Raw genomic sequence first — 22,816 nt, 5'->3', positions numbered from 1 at the left:
TGCGAGTTAATTAGGAAATATTCACCTTCAGTACCTACCATCAAAGTCTTTTCTTCTTTTATTTCTAGAGAAGGCCCTTAGGGTCTAACTAAAATAGCTGAGTTGCTATGCAATCATGGGAATAAACAAAAAGTAAGAGGTGTGCTCAACTTTCTAGTGAACCAGAGTATATTAAAGAAATTGCTGGCAACTAAATACTTTGACTGAGGATTATACAGATGTGCTGTATGCCAAAATAAAATCTGAAAAAAAAAATTAGTATATAGAACATGCACAGGTATATTTATATATTTTGAAGGGTAATTTTAAAATTAGTGCTGCTGTTGGGACATTTATTAATTTGGAAGGGATTTTTTCTGATAGGTGCTGAAGTTGGGAGACATAGAAAAGAAGACAAGGATGATGTTAATGGAATACACAGCGAGGATGGAAATCTCGGATTCAAAGTTACACATGTCACTACAGTTTAAGCACTAAAAAATAAAAACATTGATCTGTTTGAGTCAGAGTGATCGTTACTAACCATGAACCACTGGAAGAAAAGCATTCAGGGGAAAGTCGTATGCAAATCATCCACTTTTGGGGTGAAGAAATTAATGCTGAAGAGTGTTTCAGTAGGTATTTAGATATTCCAGATAAAATCTTGAGTGCCATTTTCCATACAAATGTGAACTTGTGTTACTAAATCTAGCCAGAATTGGTGGGCTGAACTACTTGTCTTCATGCATCTCAACGATCGGGGGATGAACAGAAATCCCTGAAGAATTTGAGGTCAGTTGATTGGCTCAGGACATACCTGTCCTGCATGGAGAGCACAGAGTTCAGCATAAAGCTCATTTGGAGGAGGCAGTTTACATAATAGATCAATATTATGCATCTCAGAAAAGGAAGATAAGGTTAATGTGTACTTTTCATTCCCCTTGGAGAGAGGAGTCCTGGAGTTTAGTCTCAAACCCTGAAAACCCTCTGACCCCAGTCTTCTGTGGAAATGCCTTAATCCCCAAACATTTAGCAACTAAGATAGATCAGCCTGGAAGCAATCTCTGTTTTCCAACTGAAGCTGTGGCTCTGAAATCATTTCACATATATATAGAAAAAATGAGATCAAACTCTTTTGTTGGTATTCATCTGGGAATGAGGAACCTGTAATTTGGTTCCAAGACTAACAGTATTGCTGTGTTGTGTGCAACTAGTCTGATGATACAGAATGCTTTAATCCTTATAACAAGGCTTGCAGTCAAAGTGCTGCTCTCTCATAGTCAGGTATTTTGATTGCCAGGCTCCTGATTCAGATTATTTTTGACTTTGTTTTGTGTTGTGGACAAATTCTAGATTCTTGGTTTGTAATCACATTTGGAAATCAGAAGAGAAGTGGTGTGATGAATGCAGAGTGCAGATCTAGAAGTTTGCAGTTAATAGGAGAATGCTTACAATTATTTTGTTTGCTTCAAGTTTTTTTGTCAGTGGCTGTCTTCCCATGCGATTTTAATTCTATGCTACTGTACTTAATGTTGCCATAAGAGCACACAGCCTTATAACCAGGCTGACAAACAGGCATCTTGCCTTAGTGGAATTGTTGAAGCCTCATGCTGTTCACAGCAGGAAGTACATTAAATACATTTGTTCCACTTCATTCACATTAGATGGGCAAGCAGCTGTTCAGACTTCTTGACATTGCTATATCAAGGCTGGGAAAGCAAAGGACTCAGGTTTATGTTGGAGGTTTGCTTGCCATTTTCTTTATACCTACTCAACAGAATCAGTCACTCCTATTATCCACATGATAGAGGACAGCACTGTCTGGGAATATTTTACAGCTGAGTATGTATGAGATAATGAGGATGGTGGAGGATGATGGTATGATAATGCAGAAAGCCAATGTGAAAGGTCATACAGAACAGATTAATTCTTTAGTCTTCTGTAGATTTCTTTAAAACACAGGCTGTCACTTCCCCTACAGTTATTTAAACTTTGGAAATCCTTAGATCATGCTCTGGAAATCAGTATTCACTAGCACTTGTCCAAATTGCTTGGAGTAGTAATTTTACTACCAGTAGCCTGAAAAGAGGCAGAAAGTCACCACTGCAATGATACATTATAAATATATGCTTTGCAATGTCCCAGTAGGCTCACAGTATCAGCTAACTTTCAGTGTGTATACTGAGACAAATTTCCAGCTGATGATAATTATTATTAAAAATAATAGTAACACAGTTTGTGAGAGAGACATCCTTATCTCATAAGGCTATCTGGAATCTCCCGATTTCCACTGGCCTTTGAGGCAAGCAATCAAATGTCATTTTCTTTTTGACAATAGTTGTGCCATAACCTTAAGCTGAATGGGTCGTTGGTTGATCTTGGTAGTTAATATCTGCTATTCTATTTCTCCAATTTTAGTTACAACCTGAACACTACAGACAGAGCATGCCCAACATTATATTATGGACTGGAGTCATGATTTGGCCAAGTATCCTTCACCGTTCTCTGGAGATGACTAAGATAATGAACTAGTTGTTCTTTTGTCCTCTGTACAACCATCTTTGAACACTTTCTCCCTTTTCTGTTTTTACAGTGCCTGTGGGTCTGATGCCTCTGGCACTTCTGTGCAGCTTTTAACTTCTTTTGTCTTCTCATTAGGTAAAATATCTATGTGACCCCTCCCCTTTCCCCAGTCTGTGGCAGGTGGCCAGATTGGCAACTAATCAAGGGAAAATGTGGAAGACAGCCAATTTATGACATGTTATACTCCCAGTTTTCTTTACTTATGGTTTCTTATTATCACCATTTCAACAGAGTGAAAAATGTTCAATTTATTATGATAACCTTAAAGATTTTGGAAGGTCCCTGTTTGCTGTCTACCACAGAAATAAATTGTCATATTTTACAGTAGGACATTCTATAGAGTCTACCAGGCACGTTTATGCTTTAGAAAAGCATTTATGCTTTTCTAGCATTATCTGTTGCTTGACAGTTTATTATATGTGTGCATCTGCAGGCACACACTCATGTATTAGATGTGAACTACAGCTGTTGGTTTAATGTCATTTTCACTTAGCTGCTTAATACCTAGGTATGTAGTCCAACCTTATAATCTCGTCTCGTTTGATAGGAAAGGAGGACAGAGCATGACCTCCAGTCAGTACTTTGTCACATCTATTTCGGATGGCTCCTTTACAACAGAGAACTCAGCTGGTGGGGCAGCATAGCTGTAAGACTTCACTAATGCAGATCATTAAATGGTTAGCTTACATATGCATTATTACATTTCTATGTGAACTATAGTGTTCTAGGAGAGTGTTGAAATATATAAAACAACTTTTCAGTTTTGTACTCAAAGCACATAAAATGGTTGATAAGTAGAAGGTAGGAAATTACATGAACTGTAGAAAATTGATATGTTCTGTTAAATCTAGAATAAGTTTAATGAAATGGTGGTGTTACCAACAGCCACCTGGAAAAGTATTTTACATTTCTTGGTTGTACTATTCCTCTTCTATGCACCATTTGTAGTAATGATATTTATAATAATAGTGCCTCCCTCCTTCTTCATTTATTATTCAATGAAACCTAACGCATTTTTTGCTTTGATAAGATTCAGTTTTGTAATTCATTTGGTTAAATTAATTTAACAGCTTCACCTCTGTGCCTGTTACAATCATGGAACAGATACTTCTGAAGATATGTAGAAACACACGAAAGACAGGGAAGTGATTAGAGACAGTCAACATGGCTTCACCAAAGGCAAATCATGTCTCATTAATTTAGTGGCCTTCTGTGATGGAGTGACTGCATCAGTGAACAAACAAAGTGCTACAGATTTCATCTACCTAGACTTCTTCAAGGCCTTTGACATAGCCCCCCCAACATTCTTACCTCTAAATTGGAGAGATACAAGTTTGATGGACAGACCATTAGCTGGGGAATAAATTAGCTGGGTCACCACATCCAAAGAATTACACTTAATGTTTCAATGTCCAAACAGAAACCACTAATGAATGGTGTTCCTCAAGGATCCGTACTGGGACCAATACTATTAAATATCTTCATCAAAAACATAGACAGTGGGATTTAGTGTGCCCTCAGCAAGTTTGCAGATGACACCAATTTGAGTGGTACAGTTGACAGGCTTGAGGGAAGGGATGACATCCAGAGGGGCCTTGTCAGACTTGCAGAGTGGGCCCATGAAAACCTCATGAAGTTCAGCAAGGCCAAGTGCAAGGTTCTGTACCTGACTGGGGGCAATCCTCAATATCAATACAGACTAGGGCATGAATCATATCCTTCCCTGCACAGAAGGACTTGAGGATACCGGTCAATGAAAAACTGGGCATGAGCCAGCAGTGTGCACTCACATCCCAGAAAGCCAACCGTGTCCTGGGGTCAAGGGAGGTGATTCGCCCCCTCTACACTGCTCTTATGAGACCCCACCTGGAGTACTGCATCCAGCTTTAGGGTTCTCAGCACAAGAAAGACATGAATCTGTTAGAGTGGGTCCAGAGGAGGGCCCCAAAATGATCAGAGGGCTAGAATGCCTTTCCTATGAAGAAGGTCTGAGAGAGATAAGGCTGTTCAGCCCAGAGAAGAGAAGGCTCCAGAAACACCTTATTGCAGCCTTTCAATATATAAAGGGAGCTTATAAGAAAGGCAGAGAGAGACTTTTTACCAGGGCCTGAAGTGACAAGACAAGGGGCAATGGTTTTAAACTGAAAGAGCATAGATTTAGATTGGATGTAAGGAAGAAATTTTTAGGATTAGGGTGATGAGACACTGGTACAGGTTGCCCAGGGAAGCTGTGGATGCCCCATCACTGGACGTGTTCAAGGTCAGGTTGGATGGAGTTTTGTGTAACCTGTGCGTGGCAGGGGGGTTGGACTAGATGATCTTTAAAGGTCATTTCTGACCCAAACCATTCTGTGATTCTGTAAAAATTAATCTCAGAAAATGCACATTTGGATTTATTTTGGCTTTTTGAATACATTTTTCTCAAAGTTTAATGGCTTTTATTGTATAAGGAACTCACCCATTTTCAGCATGCGTTTGGTTACTTTTATGAAGGTCCAGAATTTCTGTCTTTGCTATTGAGACTCCACAATTTCCTCGCCATCTTCCTATCAGCTCCATTACCAAACAACAAAATGCTTTTTTATCATTCAAAAGCCTACTAATACTACTCGCCAACCAGTGGAAATCTCAACTGGGGAGAAAACATTTGTCATCACTATCACTTTGGGCTTTAAAATCTTAAAGATCAGGGTCATGTTTCAAGATAGTATAAAAAAAGCATTCATAAAGTAAGCTAATGCAATTTTGTGGTTGTGTTTCTTGATATGAGTGTATGTGTGAGTAACACAATTTGGAAGAGAAAAGCTGAAAACATTCTTCAGAAAATCTTTAGTTTTGCAAACATACTTACTACACTCAGACCCTTTCTACAGACAGCTTTTTCTGCAAGGTCCAGTGGTAAAATAATTACTCAATTAAAATGTGAAAAACATATTTAGAAATGGCTAAATGCTATATCTTTATGTAGCCTGATTTCTAAAATGCTGCTCAGCTTCTCCTACCAATTCTGTTTGTAGGAGTCCTCATTTGTTATCTCATGTATGAATCACTGACTGTGAGCTCCTATATACTTGGCCTCCTTGTGAGGTACCTTGTGTGTGGTATATTTAAATACTACTGCCAAGCCTTCCCATTTATCTGCCTGCCTCTGTTTCATCAATTCATTGAGAATTTGTTACTGATGCCATTTCCTGCGCCTCTTACATAAAAATAATCTATTCTTTTTGAAAAAATAGAACATGTAGAAGATTCTGAGTTGATTTCATGCTCTGTGGGAGGTCTAGCCAGTAGGAAAAAGGAATATGAAAGTCAGATGGTTGCTGCAGGCAATACCATCGTGTTTGGGTGTGTCCCCAAATTCCAAAGTGTTTGTATCTTCAGCTATTAGTCTTTATATTTTTATTTACATTGGTATATGAGCCAATTATGTGGATTATGGAATAGGTTGGGCAAGTGACTGAAGCTTGATTTAACAGGAAAAATCTTTTGGCCCTGTCCTCAGACTCTGAACATAGGAAAAGCTCCTCTGACACCTGTGATAGTTCCAGTGATATCAGGGTCTGTAGGTTACATCCTGAGGGTGTGTGTGGGGATCATAACAATACTGCAGATAAATCTTTTCATGTATATGTTAGTTCACATATATATGAATTTGGTATTTTGGAAAGGTAATGATGTTTTTCAGCAAACCAACAAAGGTAAATTAATTGCTTTCAAGAGAAGGTCACATAATAGTCAACCTCACACATTAACCTGTCTCCTGAAAATGCCAGTTACAGCTGGGAGACAATTTAAGACTGTTCATTACCATCTTGTAGTTAATTAATTGTTGGAAAAATAATCTTCATTTTAAAGACACACATCTTGAATGAGTTTTGAGCTACATCATGGCTTCATACATTCAGATGTCTTTACTCTCTGTGGTTCAGGCATACTCTGTAGCTCATCTAGTTATTACTGAACCATTATAAATTGCAACCTGACATTAAGCAAAATCACCATTATTAGTCCAGTTCTTCAGGCTGCAAAGTATGCTGCAGGTTGTCCTTGCAGCAGGGATGTGACTGACAAGAAGGAAGGAGTAGCTGACCGGAGATGGGGTATCACTGTAACTATCTTACTGCTGTTCTGTCTTGCAGCTAGGCCTCTAGTCTGCTCCCTTTACTGTGCTACTTTGCTCACATTTGAGTCGTACTTATTCATGTAGCAGAGAGGTTAGATGTGGATTCCAAGCCTGCTAGGCAGGTGCTGCTTGTGATGGTACTGTGTATAGAGAAACTGAAGCATGGATGCATTTTAACATAAAGAATGACTTAAAATGTAAAGGTCTATACTGAATTAGTAGGTATCATAAATTAAAGTGAATCATATATAATGTTGTTTGTAGAAGTTATTGATCTCAATTCACACTGTGTTACTCTACTGAAATTATGAGCATAAGTTGCTTAAAATGAGGGTAATTCAGTGAACTAGTCCAGTCAATGTATGGCATTGCCTTTGTAGATTTAAAAAAATGTGTGTTTTTCTTGCAAAATAGAACTGGGTTTGGTAAAGGTTGAATTAATTTGGGTCTGTCCTTTTACCTGTTATAACGTTTGCAGTATCCTTTAAGAAATCATTGGAAGTTGCTAGACAGAAATGGGCTGTTGAGACAAGTAGAAATGCAGACATTATTTGCTTGAGACAATGTGTGTGGCAGTTTGGCTGCAAACAGTAATTTTGATTGTGAGGTGAATTTACTTTTTGATTGGAAAAGCTATCACAACAGTGTTAAGATGAAAGCTGTTAAGATTACAACACATGAATTTGAAAAGTAACCTGTTTTCACCACATCAAATAAAAAGCTATTGGCATTTGCAGAATTGATACCTGCTCCAGAACCGAGCTCTGACTGTAATCTTGACCCCTGTTTCTGTATCATTCAGCAAAAATAAATGACTTGGCAAATTAAATTCATTGTGCTAAATGCCAGCTCAGTTGCTTGCATAGTTTAAAGTATGTGTAAATAGCTGTAGAATGGTGCTACCTAGTTTCATATGTTAAAGTTCTCTTTTATAGTATCACAATATAATCTTTTTGCAATGGACAGTTTTCCTGAGCTTTTCTTTTACTTCCATTAACATGCATATATGGGAGAGATTACAGAAGTTGACTTTTACTGCTATTAAGCAGTAAATGCCCATTCCTTCTCAAATTTAATGGAAATCTTGTTCTTAACCGGTCTACCTACAACTCACCCACTTCACATTCAGAAGGGTGGAGTCTCTTGTGTTACAGACTCAGCAGCTCAGTCATTTAATGCTAGCTGTGATAATGAACTGCAAGTAAGGACTGTGTAGGGACATATACCTTGTCTGGGTGTGAGCCAGAATAGCTCCAGAGGAAATCTGGCTACATTATCTGTCATTTGTCCGAGCTAATTAGCTGTATCAACCATCAGGGCTCATTACTCTGGACTCAGCATTGCACTAGCATGTCTAGACTGTACCAGAACAGGCTAGTAGGCTTACAAAGCATTGTTTTTCACCTTCCCCATTACCACATTCTAGCTCTGGTAGCTCTGGCATCTCACAGTGTTCACATCATAGCCTTGTTTGTACTGTGCGTGGAAAGAATGAAGGCAAAAGCTTTTAGCAATAAATGACTTAACACCACTAGAAAATGATCAACCATGAGTTCAGTTGTAATGACTGCTTCTCCTAGTTCCTGTATCTAAATATGTTAGAGTGGCAGGTCTGTTTTCTTCTATTATTTCTCGCCTCCTGAGAATATATATGTATATATCTCTCTCTCACTGGAAACATATATCACTGAAAATCACTTTAGTATTAAGGTTTATCAAGGTGTCAGTACAGAAGAGTCTGTTCTTTTGTGTTTGTCCTAACTATCTTGCCTTTCGTACTATTTGCACTGGCAGCCCAAACTGATTGTGGCACCTTACATACCTTACAACCAACCTAATCTTTTGCCGTGTCCCTCTAAAGCATATTGTAAGGATATCATTTTAAAAACAAAAGCCACCTTGGAAATAAATATTTCTGTGCTATCACATCGATTTTCTGATATATGTTGAAAGACAGAACTACTTCTAACAGCATGAGAAGTGTGTTTTCCTGCTTGATGACTGACTAGTGCTGTAGTTGATATACGCTCATGACTGTGTAAGTACAAAGGCAAGACAAAGGTTTCATTTCTGTGCCAAGAAACCTGGGACTAAAGCTCCTAACCTTTCTCCTCTGATTATTGTAACTTCATGCCAGTGAAATCTGTGTGTCTGAACAAAAAAACTTCCTCTTAGTTCTGTAAAAGGAACTATTAAATTTGCAGCGGTCACTCTTCAGAGTGATTACTAGATTAAAGATGTGCTGTAAGTGAGCCTGCAGTTATTGAGCAGTGTTTTCCAGCCATGACCTGAGAAATACAATGCTTTCCCTGTTAGTAGCTTGGCTTTGCTACTTCCCCTGGGGAGCTACTAACACGGCTTACAGGAAATGAATTTACAAAACATTTGTAAGGATTTGTTTCCTAGGATGGGTAACCATGCAGAATGTGTCTTTCATTGAAGATACATGCCTCAAAAAGTGTGAAAAACGCACTCTGGAATACAAGGCAAGCTAAGTGAGGGTTTAGGCATTTTTATGTTTGGCTCTGACTACAGGAACAAACAGTGTATGAGGATTCTTCTTCAGCAGCACTAAAGCAAGCATTAGGATAACAGTATAAGAAAGGAACAGTATTTTATTTTATATCTTCCACCTAGTTTAAGTCAGATCATCTAAGTTCCCTGTGTAGTCAGTGAATAGAAGGGAATGCTTCCAGATCTGTTTTTTCTCACTGCAGTGAGTGAGCCATTCCACCTCTGCTGTATGCTCATGCTGGGAAACCTCCTGGAGGGCCTCTCTTTGTCTTCGCAGACTGAGAGCAAGCAGGCTGTGAATGCGAGTACCTCTCACTGAAGTGCTTAAAATGAGGTGCAGCCAAGTCCAGATCTAATTCCGGAACTACTTGGGCCTTAATATAGCAAGAACAGGATTGTAAGAATGAGATTAGTCTTGTGGAAGTGTTCTAAACTTTAAAAATACTTGTTTAAGAAATGACATGTATTAGATTTGATAATATTTTTAACTGCCTTTAATGGCAGTTGGCACATTCATAACCATTTGGTCTTAGTAGGCATTCTGTATTTTTATCCTCTAGAGGCTGGATAAGTCTTTGTCCATCTTGAGAATGTTAGAGCATTGTATGTATCTAATATCCAGTTCTGCAGTATCCCTGTAAACAGAAATCTCATCAAAGTTAATAGTAGTTATACAAAAAAGTTTAGATAGTATATGTCTTTACCTATTAAAAATATTTCAGATAAGAGCTTCACAGTCACAAATATAAGTGCAACTACTGATAACCCAGTCCCTATAGGCAAATAATGTAAGATTGATGTGTGTCTGTCTGTGCACACAAACGCACACACATTTAAATACACATAATGTTGAATAAAAAAAATTAAATTGGAACTGAAAGCCTTTTCATCTATCAAAGTTAGACATTTTCCAAGTTTGTCTTTCATCTTGTAAAGCTTGATGACCTTGGTAATGCTCAAGGAGGTCTATGTATCTTCACTGTTTTTCAGTAAATACATTCAGTTCCATCAATTTGTTACAACCCATGATTTTAGTTTTAGCATATAAGTAGAGAGGCAGCTGCATTTGTTTCACTAATGTGGAATAGTAAGGGGGTTTGTTTGTTTGCTTCATTCTTAATAAGTTGTAAAATACAGGAAAAATCTTGAAAGCAAAAGAGAAAATTCTTTTCTTCAAAACTTCCAATTTAATTCTTGACTGCAATTCCAAAATACTTACTAATTGCTGCCTTCTCAGATGAAGTTTTGGCTTAGTAATAACTTAGTATTTACTTTATGTTACTTCTGACTATTTTTAATTAAATTCCTATTTTATGTTGTCCATTTTTCTATAAAAATAAATAAGCAATCTACCACAGAGGAAATTGTTGTGATGCACTGTGTAGTCAGTCAGATTGTCCTCAGGTACTTTGGAAAAACATAGGTATTTTGTCTGGTTATCCTACAAGCCTCTCCAAAACCTTCAAAATACAATGTCCTCACAATATTTGGCTTTGTTGAGCTCAGTTCTAGTCCAAAGCGAGTTCTGCAATTCTAAAACATTTGTTCTATTGTAACAAAAGTCATAGGTTTTGCAACATACACATAATCTTAAGAAAATTTGTCTGAATCATGGAATGATAGACCCAACTTCCACTTACAATTAAAAAGTATTATCTCTCCTCCTTTGGGTTAAGTTGAATGTTTTCTGTATGCTAGGCATAGCTCTGTAGAACCATAAACTTTTCCAGTCATTTCCTTTGAATTTTTTATTTCTTTCTATGCTTGATAATGGGGAAGTATTCATACTGCCACTGATTAATTGCTATGATCTTTGTTAACATAATTCAAGTTGGCCATATGCTGTATGGTATTTTCAAGCATATTTGTGATATTGTAACCTCATGACTACAATAAATTCTTACTAGGCAACATAAAAAAAGCTGTGATAAGATGCAAAGAGAATTTGTGTAGGTCTTCAGATTACATCCCAACCTTTGGGGAAGGTAGGTATTTCTTCTTTGCAGTGGGAAAACTGGGGCACTGGCTGTGCATGTTTACGCTTACATGTTTGAAACAGGAATGGAAGGAGTAGAAAAGGGGAACTGATATACATCCAGAATGAAGCTGGGCTATGTTTTTAAGCCTGTCTATTTTGTGAAACTGCTGTGGCTAGAAAAACTGAAAAAGGGAGGAAAAAATGAGAATAAACAATATGTCTATTAAGTGGGATAACACTTAACCTCCTTTGCTTTTTGTTCTTCTTTCTTATAAACTGTGGAACTTAAATATTAAGATAAAAGACTATTCACATTCCAGTTTACATGAAATAAGATTGATTTTGTTTTAAATGCTACATGCGGGGGAACTAAAATTAAGTATTTGCCCCTTTGGTTAGCTGGAAAACATTTCCAAAAGCAGCTCCAGTTATAGATCATGTTCCAGTCTGCTTTTAGCAACAGGAATCTGTGAGAACATTCATGTTAAGGTTTCATTATCTATATTCACCTTTATCTGTTTGTACCAAAGTGAAAAATGCAAGGAATTTTCTGGCTTGTGCACAGGACTCAGCTCAAATAAGTTTAATGAGATAACACATTTGGTTTTGCACACAGATTCATACCTGCTGACACAAAAAGTTGAAAATGTAAGAGGCAACAAAAAGAGCACAGTGCTGATATAACAATAGCTATCCCAAAACAGGCAAACCAATACTTGAAAATAAGCCAAAAATACCTAGAAAAATTCTAAACATTAAAAAAAATGCTTTATTTCACTTACTGAGAAGAGTGAAGTGCTCTCCGTTGTCCAATGTGGATTTTATGCTCTCTTGTTACCTTCAACATAAGGTAAAGAAACATTTATGGGCATTATTTCTCTTTCACCAGAACCAGCATTCTACTTTGGAAATGATGAATACTGTGTTGATGAGAGTGCTGGCTATATTGAGGTACGTGTGTGGAGGACTGGAACTGATCTGTCTAAAGCTGCCTCTGTAACAGTGAGGTCTCGCAAATCTGAACCAGGAACTGCAGAGGGTAAGTTACTGTTTTGCTCTAAAGTCATAATACATATTAACAACAAAGGCTAGTACGTTTGGTCTTGATATAGATTCAACTACATAAGACGAAATGTATATGTCTCTTAGCAGATCTTTCTTCTTAGAACAAATTAAGTAGTTACAGAATTTCCCTTGAAACAGGAGTAGGAGCAACTGTGAAGTACAGCACTAAGAGAAAAGCCCTCAAATCCTCATATAAAATACTGTCCCACAAAGGGAGTCGATAACTGCCTCAACAGCATACTCTGGGCATGCAGAGTTTGCTCCTCTCATTTTTACTGTAGGCAATGAGAAATTACCTACTATCCCATTCAGCTAGAGGATTGCTACAGCTGTGTGATTCAGTGATGCTTTGACAGAACCTCTGTCTGCAGAATCAAGTGTTCAAGTGTTAGTGTACTTTTTTTTTTTTTTTTTTTTTTTTCACAGACCACAGTGCTTAAAACTAAGACATTCATGCACAGACGGCATAAAAATTGTCTTACTTAGATGCTTATCCTGGGCGTAACTGGACAGCAGAGTTTATCTTTCAGCTAATTTTCAGTGAGGCAAAATTGTGTAAAACTTTACTGTTATTTCAGGAATATCTAAACATCCTATATATATATCCTATCATACCTAATATATAAGATAAATAGAATATTTCTCCTTAAAAAGAAAATTATGAAGCCTGGAAAGAAAATTATTACTTCATTTCTGAACTTGCTTTATATGATCTGATGTCTTTATCTCATGCTGAATATTTAAGTTATTTTATTTCTGGGGGAAAAAAAAAATCCTTAATCGTTACAGTAAGAATCTTAATTCGTTGTGCCAGGACCTCTAGAATTCAAAACTGGGAATGGCAAAGTTCTTGTGTTCTCTAGTCTGTTGATCACAGCCTGAAAGCTCTGACATGGCTGGCTGCCTGTAAAGACAAGAACCTGTTCTTGGTCTTACACAGTGAAGCAATAGATCTGCTGTGCTGAGCTGCCAGTCCTGGCATCCTGGTTTAGTGGCTTAGCTCTGGGGTAGAGCATCAGGGACACTAGGCAACTGCCCATCTGATGGGCCTTTAATCTTGCTAATTTTGTCAAAGTCACAGAATTCCAAACCTTATTTCAATTTCAGTGAAACTGTTTCTCCCACAGGTTTGTTTCAACACTTCTGCTGCTCATTATCCCTAAAAATGAACATTAAAACTCAGTCATTCACTCAAGTCCTAGATGCCTTTAATGCTTTGGTTCTGAGATAGAGTGTCATGTTTTAGTATCTTGTTTTGTTTGCTTTCTTCTCGTGAGTTTGTTATGGATTGTCTTGCCTTGCTTAAAACAAAACAAAAGATAAAAGCAAGCCAAACCCAAATCAGTCTGTCTTTAACATTTAGGTGCCAGACCTCACCTGACATGGTCTGAGCAGAATTTGATTCTTTTGGTTTTCATTCATTCTGTTTTACACAACACCTATGAACAGCAGTTCTTCCTTACAGTCAGCTCACTGGCATTTTCTCCTTCCCTTTTTACATTAGCCTCAGAACTTCCATCTTTGTTACAGAATAATATGAAATTTCTTTCCAAAAGACTTTGCTTCATCTCCAGAGTCTCTCTCAAAGCTTTTTGCTTGCTTTCATTTCTCACTTAAAAGAAACTTTATTAGTTTTAGTGGAATAACTGTTGGTTTACAACAGAACAGAATCAGCCCCAATTTGTGACTTGAATCAGTAAACAAAAAGTATCTTAGTATTGACTTGTTTTATTGTATAGTCCAGCTTAAATGGTCAAAAGATATTTTTGCTTTACATGACTGCCAGAATTTGGCAAGATTCAACATTATATTTAAAGAAAAAATAGGTTTATCTATAATTAACTGCCTAGTTATATATATATTTTTATTTTTCATTACATGTAATGCTATTTATTAATTATTTTTTTCCATTGGTAGCTGGAGTAGATTATGTGGGCATCAGTCGTAATTTGGATTTTTCCCCTGGAGTCAATATGCAGACATTCCGTGTGGTAATTCTGGATGACCTTGGACAGCCAGTGTTAGAAGGAACTGAGAAGTTTGAGCTTGTGCTAAGGATGCCCATAAATGCTGCCCTTGGAGAACCCAGCAAGGCCACCATCTTCATTAATGACTCAGTATCTGATTGTGAGTAATAACTTTTTTTACTTTTTCACATTTATGCAGGAGATGGGTGACTGCAATAAACAAATATCACATGTCCTTTTGAATCACACCAAAGCCAGTGAATCTACACATTTCAGCTACAGATGATGTGTTAAGTCATTTGATGTCTGGCTGCTTATGTTTTACATCTGGTTCAATGTAGCATAACTAAATTTGAAATAGTGGAGAGAAGATATGATAACTTTTGCAATTATACTTTACACATGCTTTTTATGGTTTGTTTTGTTTTGTTTTTTCCCAGTGCCTAAGATGCAGTTTAAAGAATCTGTATACTCAGGCAATGAAAATGATGGACAGATTTCTGCAGTGATATATAGGAGTGGGGATATCCAATACACATCCACTGTGAGATGCTATACAAGGCAAGGTTCAGCTCAGGTAATGATGGACTTTGAAGAACGTCCTAATACTGACAGTTCCATCATCACTTTCCTTCCTGGTAAGCTCTTGATCTTATTTTAGAAGCCTTTAGTCTACCATGTTTTGTTTTGCTTTATTTTGTTTGTTTGTTTTGTTTTGTTTTAATTGTGTCTTCTCATAAAGTAGTGGCAAAAAAAGACCACTCTGGAAAACCAAACTTTTTCCATACGCAATGGAGAGAGTGCACAGAAATTATGTTGCTCTTTTCACTTCACTTCTGACCTAGAGGAATAATCAGTAGGAACCAAAGGGATATATCTTCATATAGGTTCAGCCTCAGTGCCAGAATCTTTTTGATAGCAAAAGCAGTTTCAGCATAACACAGTAATAGAAGTACAAACCTGCTGTCAGAAAGGACACTTCACAGAATCACGGAATCGTCTAGGTTGGAAAAGAAGATCATCCAGTCCAACCATTAACCTAACACTGACAGTTCCCAACTACACCATATCCCTCAGCGCTATGTCAACCCAACTCTTAAACACCTCCAGGGATGGAGACACCACCACTGCCCTGAGCAGCCCATTCCAACGCCTAACAACCCCTTATGGAAAGGAATGCTTCCTAATATCTAGTCTAAACCTTCCCTGGTGCAACTTGAGGCCATTACCTCTTGTCCTGTCTCTTGTTACTTGGTTAGACTCATCCCCAGCTCTCTGCACCCTCCTTTCAGGGAGCTGTAGAGGGCGATGAGGTCTCCCCTCAGCCTCCTCTTCTCCAGACTAAACACCCCCAGATCCCTCAGCTGCTCCTCCTACGACCTGTGCTCCAGACCCTGCACCAGCTCCGTTGCCCTTCTCTGGACACGCTCAAGTCATTCAATGTCCTTTTTGTAGGGAGGGGCCCAAAACTGAACACAGGAATCGAGGGGCGGCCTCACCAGTGCCGAGTACAGGGGTCAGATCCCTTCCCTGTCCCTGCTGGCCACGCTATTGCTGACACAAGCCAGGATGCCATTGGCCTTCTTGGCCACCTGGGCACACTGCTGGCTCCTGTTCAGCCAGCTGTCAATCACCACCCCCAGGTCCCTCTGTGACTGGCAGCTCTCCAGCCACTCCTCCCCAAGCCTGTAGTGCTGTTGGGGGTTGTTGTGGCCCAAGGGCAGCCCCCGGCATTTGGCCTCATTGAAACTCCTCCAGTTGGCCTCAGCCCATGGCTCCAGCCTGTCCAGATCTCTCTGCAGAGCCTCCCTACCCTCGAGCAGATCAACACTCCCACCCAACTGGGGGTCACCTGCAAACTGACTGAGGGTGCACTCAATCCCCTCGTTCAGATCATCAATAAAGATGTTAAACAGGAGTGGCCCCAAAACCGAGCCCTGGGGGACACCACTCGTGACCGGCCGCCAACGGGATTTAACTCCGTTCACCACAACTCTTTGGGCCCGGCCATCCAGACAGTTCTTTACCCAGCAAAGAGTGTGCCCATCCAAGCCAGAAGCAATCAGTTTTGCAAAGAGAATGCTGTGAGAAACGGTGTCAAAGGCCTTGCAAAAGTCAAGGTAAACAACATCCACAGCCTTTCCGTCATCCAATAAGCAGGTCGCTCTGTCATAGAAGGAGATCAGGTTTGTCATGCAGGACCTGCCTTTCATAAACCCATGCTGACTGGGCCTGAGCATCTGGTTGTCCCGCATGTGTTGTATGGTGGTACTCAGGATGAGCTGCTCCATCAGCTTCCCAGTCACCAAAGTCAAGCTGACAGGCCTGTAATTTCCCAGATCATCCCTCCGACCTTTCTTATAGATGGGCATCACATTGGCCAATTTCCAATCTGTTGGGACCTCCTCGGTCAGCCAGGACTGCTGGTGAATGATGGCAAGAGGCTTGGTGAGCACCCCAGCCAGATCCTTCAGCACCCTCAGGTGTATCCCATCCAGTCCCATAGACTTGTGTGTGTCTGTGTGATGCAGCAGGTCACTGACTGTCTCCTCCTGGAATGCAGGGGGTGTTGTACTCCCTCTTCTGGCTGAGGAGGCTGGGTTCCCTCAATACAGCTAGTCTTGATATTAAAGACTGAGGCAAAGAAGGCATTAAGCACCTCAGCCTTTGCCTCATCACTAGTTACCATATTTCCTTCTGCATCTAGCAGGGGATGGAGACTCTCCCTGGTCTTTTCTTTGCTGCTCACATACTTATAGAAACATTTCTTGTTGTCTTTGATGGTTGAAGCCAGATTAATTTCCAACTGGGCTTTAGACCTCCTGATTTCTGCCCTGCGTAGCCTCACAGCATCTTTCTAATCACTGTGAGTGGCTAGCCCCTTCTTCCAAAAGCTCTAAACTCTCCTTTTCTCCTTGAGTTGTAGCCAAAGCTCCCTGTTTAGCCAGGGTGGTCGCTGTTGCCATCTTCTCTTACAGCACCTGGGGACCGCCTACTCCTGAGCCATTAACACTTCCTTGTTAAAGAGAGCCCAGACTTCCTGGGCCCCTATACCCTTCAAGATTGTCTCCCAAGGGATCCTGTCAAGATGCCCAACAAGACAAAGCCAGCCCTTTGGAAGTCCAGGCTGTCAGTTCTGCTTCCCCCTCTCCTGGCCTCTCTAGGAATAGAGAACTCTATTATTTCATGATCTCTGTGCCCTAGTTGGCCTCCAACCGCCACATCATCCACCAGTCCTTCTCTATTCACAAGAAGCAGGTCCAGCAGGGCACCTTCTCTGGTTGGTTCTCTCACTAGTTGCGTCAGGAAGTTATCTGCCACACATTCCAGGAATCTCCGGGACTGGTCCTGCTCTGCTGTGTTGTATTTCCAGCAGCTGTCTGGGAAGTTAAAGTCTCCCACAAGAACAAGGGCAAGCAATCATGAGATTTCACCTAAATGCCTATAGAATATTTCATCCACCTCTCTGTCCTGGGTGGGTTGCCTATAGTAGACTTCCACTACAACATCTGCCCTGTTGGCCTTCCCCCTGATTCTAACACAAAGACACTCCACCCTGTCTTCACTACACCTGTACTCAAAGCAATCATAACTGTCCCTAACATACAGAGCCTACCCACCGCCTCTCCTTCCTTGTCTGTCCCAGAAGCTCTGCTCTGTCTATTCAGAAGCTCTGCTCTTTGTTAAGCAGATTTCTGGTAGATAGTTTTGACTTGACTGAAATGAGTAATAGATCTTTCAGTAGGGATATAGCCCTCTAATTTCTGTTTGATTTTTTTTTTCCCACCAAGGCTTTCCTCAGACAGTTCACCAATATCAGGTACTTAATATTTTCCATCAGAGATGAAATACAAATAAATCAGATGTTACTACCTTGTAATAATATTGCCTGATTCTTTCTATTTGTGCAGAAGACAGTTTAGTCTTTTACTCTCTTAAGTTTACACACACATAATTTTTATAAGCCCTAAAGAAGTTCTGTCATCGACATGAAATCCTTGATATGCCCTTATCACAGAAATTACACCATTCATATTTCTTTATGTAGATCTGACCTCAGATTTTAGTGCTGTCACGTAGTCTATACCTTTGCCATTACTTCTGTGCAACTGGGAAGGTGAGTCCAACTGGATCTGTGCCCTTTAGGAAGTGACTTTCCTCTTTTTTTGAGTGTTGCTCTACCATTTCTCTGTGAAGACAAAGTAGGAAAGAGGCCTTTTAAGAACATATCTTGTTTCCATAAGCTTCTTAGGCATGTTTAGTATGCAGCAGTTTCAGTAGAGTTTTCACAGTTCCTGTGTAACAATGAACAGGATGCGTTTTGTTTTTTGTTTTGTTTTCTCCTCCTAATGGATACTTTATTTTCTATAGGGGGAAAAAAACAACCTCAGAAAATTAACACGGTCAACATCCTGGTCTGGCTCTTCATCTTGAAGAGGCTTGATCATGTATGCATGTATAATGATGACAAAATACTGTAAATTGACTTAATCTCTCTCATATCCTCTGTTGTTCCTTTTGTCAGGGATGTAGGAGTCATTCTCATGATAAGACTGACACTGGGACCCAGACACTCTTGCACACCACTTGTAACTATTGCTGCCTAAAGCAAGGCCTTTTTCCCAGAGCCTCTGAACATGTAGTAAGTCTGGACACATTGATTTGTGAGTGCTCAAACTGAGCATTTTGCAACTTTAAAGCATATTTAAGGTGATAGTCACTATCACTTGGAATCAGTGGGAGTTTAAAAGACATTAAAATCAAATGGAATAATATAAGTGAAAGTTCACACAGCTAGAGAGTGTCCAATCAAAAGACAGTTGAAATAAAAAACTCCAGGACAAAATGACCATTAGTATTAGTGAAAGTTTCTATTACTCTTCTTCCTTGTACAAGTATTTATTTTTAAAATGCACACTGTGGGAGAGATCACTGAGAAAGAGTTTTTTATTCTAAGGTAAACCAAAAGGAACAATACATGTGAAGTGGATATGCCAAATAGAAACTTGTCTTAGAGAAGTCCCAAAATGGAGGATTCCACCATAATGAGTTTCCACAGAAGAGTAATGGTTACTAATTTTGCCTTCACTATTATCATTACTCATTAACTTATATGGTGTTAAGGTGCAGAAGCAGCCTGTGGTTCCTTGAGCTTGGATAGAAGTGCTGTAATAGAGCAAAGAACACCTAAGTTCTGCATGATATTACCTTCAGAATGATTACAGGTGAAACTGAGAAGCCATGCACACTGGTGCTTATGGATGATACCTTCCATGAAGAAGAGGAAGAACTACGTCTGGTTCTTGGCACTCCAAGAAGTGATTCTTCCTTTGGTGCCTCTCTTGGTGAACAAAATGAGACGCTGATAAAGATTCGGGATGATGCAGACAGTAAGAAATTATTTTGTTGTTATTGGCTTTTGGAAGCCCATTTGTCTGCTCTAAAAACATTTTCCTTCTAATTACAGAGGCTATTATTAAGTTTGGTGAGACCAAATTTAGTGTGAGTGAACCAAAGGACACAAGACAAGTAGCAGTTGTAAAAATACCAGTGCTTCGTCTGGGAGACACTTCCAAGGTTTCTGTTGTGAGAGTTCATACAAAGGATGGATCTGCTACTTCTGGAGAAGACTATCACCCTATATCAGAAGGTAGGATCATTCAGATGATTATCACATCCTCCTATTTGTTTTTATTCATGACTGTAACACAATGTTTGAAAAATGAAATAACTTTATTAATAGAATACTTTACAACCACATCCATTAATACTGTTTGCTATTCACATTCAGTATGGACATGATCCCATGTGGTATGCAACAGCCAAATTGCTCTTGGAACACTAGATATCAGTGAATATAATATATTTACAAAAAATCGTGACTCCTTTGAAAGCATCTGTAGCTCAAGTAACTGTGGAAGAACTGTGAGTGCCACCTTAGTAACATCTGCAAAGTGTAAATTACTCTTCAGAAGCATCTACTCATAGGATATGACTGTGTAGTTGTTTCTCAAACAATTCATTAAACTAAGGACTTTTGCTCTACGTAGGAATTAATATGTATTTCTGTTTATTTTTGTACTTGCATAAAAATTAAGCTTCCTTTGTGTATCTCTTGAATTCACTGCCAGCTGCTCCTCACTACTAGTGAATAAGGAGAGAAGTTGTGAAACAGAATGAGAAATTTCTTAGCTGATAAACTTCTTTCCATTAATAGCCCACCCACATAGTTTAGTGAATGACTAATAGAGTTTGCAGCACTATGAAATTTCTTTCTTCTAAACCTGTTTCACAATGGGCTGAAGGGGAAACTGCTCTGGTGTTCGAAGCACCTCCTCCCCCTTCTTCCTCACTGACCTTGGGGTCTGCAGAGTTGTTTCTCTCATGTTTTCTCACTCCTCTCTTCCAGCTGTAATTGCACAGAAGTTTTTTTCCCCTTGTAACATGTTATCACAGAGGTGCTACCACTGTTGCTGATGGGCTCGGCCTTGGCCAGTGTTGGGTCCATCTTGGATCTGGCTGGCATTGGCTCTACCAGACACAGAGGAAGCTTCTGGCATCTTCTCATGGAAGCCACCCCTGCAGCCCCTCCACCAAAACCTTGCCACACAAACCCAATACAGTCAGCTGAGACTGAACTTTTTATCTGCCTTGACCTTGAAGTTTTTTCAGAGACAATGCTTTTCAAAATACAGTATTCTTTGTAACTCTAGCTTTGTGCCTTATTTTTGGTATACACCATTGTTTGAGTAAGACCAGACAATACTTTTTATTTCACATATGTTACAAACTTTGATGTATCTAATAATTAGTCCCAGATCATTTTCAAAATACTAAATTCTGTTAGATTAAATCTTGGATTTAGCACAGCTCTTTTGATGATGATAATGCCTCATTTTCAGTGATTTTCACATGTGTCCACTGCAATCCTGTTTTTAGCAGCAAATAGGTTAAACTAAATGTATGAACTGTAATTTGAAAAGTGAGTACTAACTGCCATCTCTCATAGCTGGGCCTAGAATTACAGCTTGTTATGAACAACAGATTTATGTTTAAGTGTCTCATTATGTTTTTAGAAATTGAGTTTAAGGAGGGTGAAAAACAGCACTTTGTAGAGATTGAAGTTCTCTTTGATGGAGTAAGGGAGATGAGAGAAGCCTTCACTGTTCACCTGAAGCCTGATGAGAACATGGTTGCAGAAATACAGGTAACAAAATCATGCAAAGTCCTCAACAACAAAATCTGGTAAACAGACCTTCTTGCTCTCTAGTTCATAGCTTTACTCTTCTTTTAAGGTTTATACACACCATCTTGGCTTTATCTTAAAAGACAAAAAGGATCATCCCAGCTGGCACAGTATCACCTACCCAAACCAGTTTGTTACCAATGCAGTAAAGTTCATGGGGTCATAGAGACAAAAAGAGACAAAGTCTTTAAGATATCCGTTCCAGACATATTCTCCTCATAGAATCAGTCCTAAAAGCTGGTATCATCTTGGGAAACTCTCTGGCAATGCAATGTAACCTCTATGCCGTAACTTCTGCTGTCAAAACCATGTTAATATTGTTCTTGCTGTGTGAAATGAAACAGCCGCACATTCTTGCTCTTTAGCATTATATCATACATACTTTTAATCAGTATATTACTCTGATTCTGCATAAAATGTCCTTCAAGCTCTTTGACCACCTCATCAGTATCACACCATATATAGTGTGACTCCAGGTAGCCAGACAGCAGAGACACAGCCTTTTCTGATGACAAACACCCCACTTCCACCAGGCGTTAAAGCATAGAGCGCACATTAGCGTTCTACCAGACTACTGAAGTGATTCAGGAAAGCTGGGACACAGGGTTAAAGGGTATGGTATCTTCAGTGTTCTGAAAAGAAAAAAAATCATTTTAGCTTTTGCTTTTGTAGTCTGCAATGCTTTCCAGTGCCTCAACCCTTTCTCAATAGCTCATCCAGTTGAGATTTTGAACTTATTTAGGGACAATGTTTCAGAGGCTAGACATATTCTGGCCAAGATCCAGCTTGAATCCCCTTGTTTATTTAAACATTCAGAGAACCGTTTCTGCCTTTTCGTTGTCAGACAGCCAAGGCCATTGTTTACATTGAGGAAATGAACAGCATGGCAGATGTCACCTTTCCCTCTGTCCCTCAAGTTGCATCCCTTTTGATATATGATGATACTTCTAGAGCCAAAGACAAAACCAGTCCTATAGCTGGATATCCTGTCATCTGCATCACAGTGAGTATCTGTGGAAAGATGGAACAAAATCAATATATGGATTTTGTTCAGTGGATTTTAGGTGCTCAGTATCAATCATCTTGTTGTGAGTCACACATGAGTTCAAGCTAGAACTATCCAAAGAGCTAGTCTGAGTGGATAACATAGCAATTTTCAGAAGAACAAAGAGCATAGAAAGATGTTTCACTTGTTCATCACTAAGAACTATTTGATACTCACAATACGTTTGTGATTTCATTACCTTACTATTTCCTGCATTATTTTGCCTTAATTTGCAGAGTTAAAATCAATGGAGATAACAGATAAGCCATTGTTTTCAATGAGTGCCACAGACTGAAAAATGAGTATTGTTTGTTGA

At 39.2% G+C, this 22,816-nt stretch overlaps 1 protein-coding gene across 1 annotated transcript in view; it reads left to right on the top strand.

The window, feature by feature from the left end:
* Nucleotides 1-22,816, top strand: part of FREM2 (FRAS1 related extracellular matrix 2) — a 146,809-nt gene that overhangs the window by 96,418 nt on the left and 27,575 nt on the right. The window contains exons 7-13 of the mRNA XM_074913776.1: nucleotides 12,067-12,216; nucleotides 14,160-14,369; nucleotides 14,650-14,847; nucleotides 19,435-19,599; nucleotides 19,677-19,859; nucleotides 21,286-21,416; nucleotides 22,300-22,458. Of these exons, the coding sequence (XP_074769877.1) occupies nucleotides 12,067-12,216; nucleotides 14,160-14,369; nucleotides 14,650-14,847; nucleotides 19,435-19,599; nucleotides 19,677-19,859; nucleotides 21,286-21,416; nucleotides 22,300-22,458 (1,196 nt within the window). The remainder of the gene's footprint in view (nucleotides 1-12,066; nucleotides 12,217-14,159; nucleotides 14,370-14,649; nucleotides 14,848-19,434; nucleotides 19,600-19,676; nucleotides 19,860-21,285; nucleotides 21,417-22,299; nucleotides 22,459-22,816) is intronic.

This window comes from Athene noctua, chromosome 1, assembly GCF_965140245.1.
Source record: "Athene noctua chromosome 1, bAthNoc1.hap1.1, whole genome shotgun sequence".
NCBI lineage: Eukaryota > Metazoa > Chordata > Aves > Strigiformes > Strigidae > Athene > Athene noctua.
This window is presented reverse-complemented; position numbering and strand designations above follow the sequence as displayed.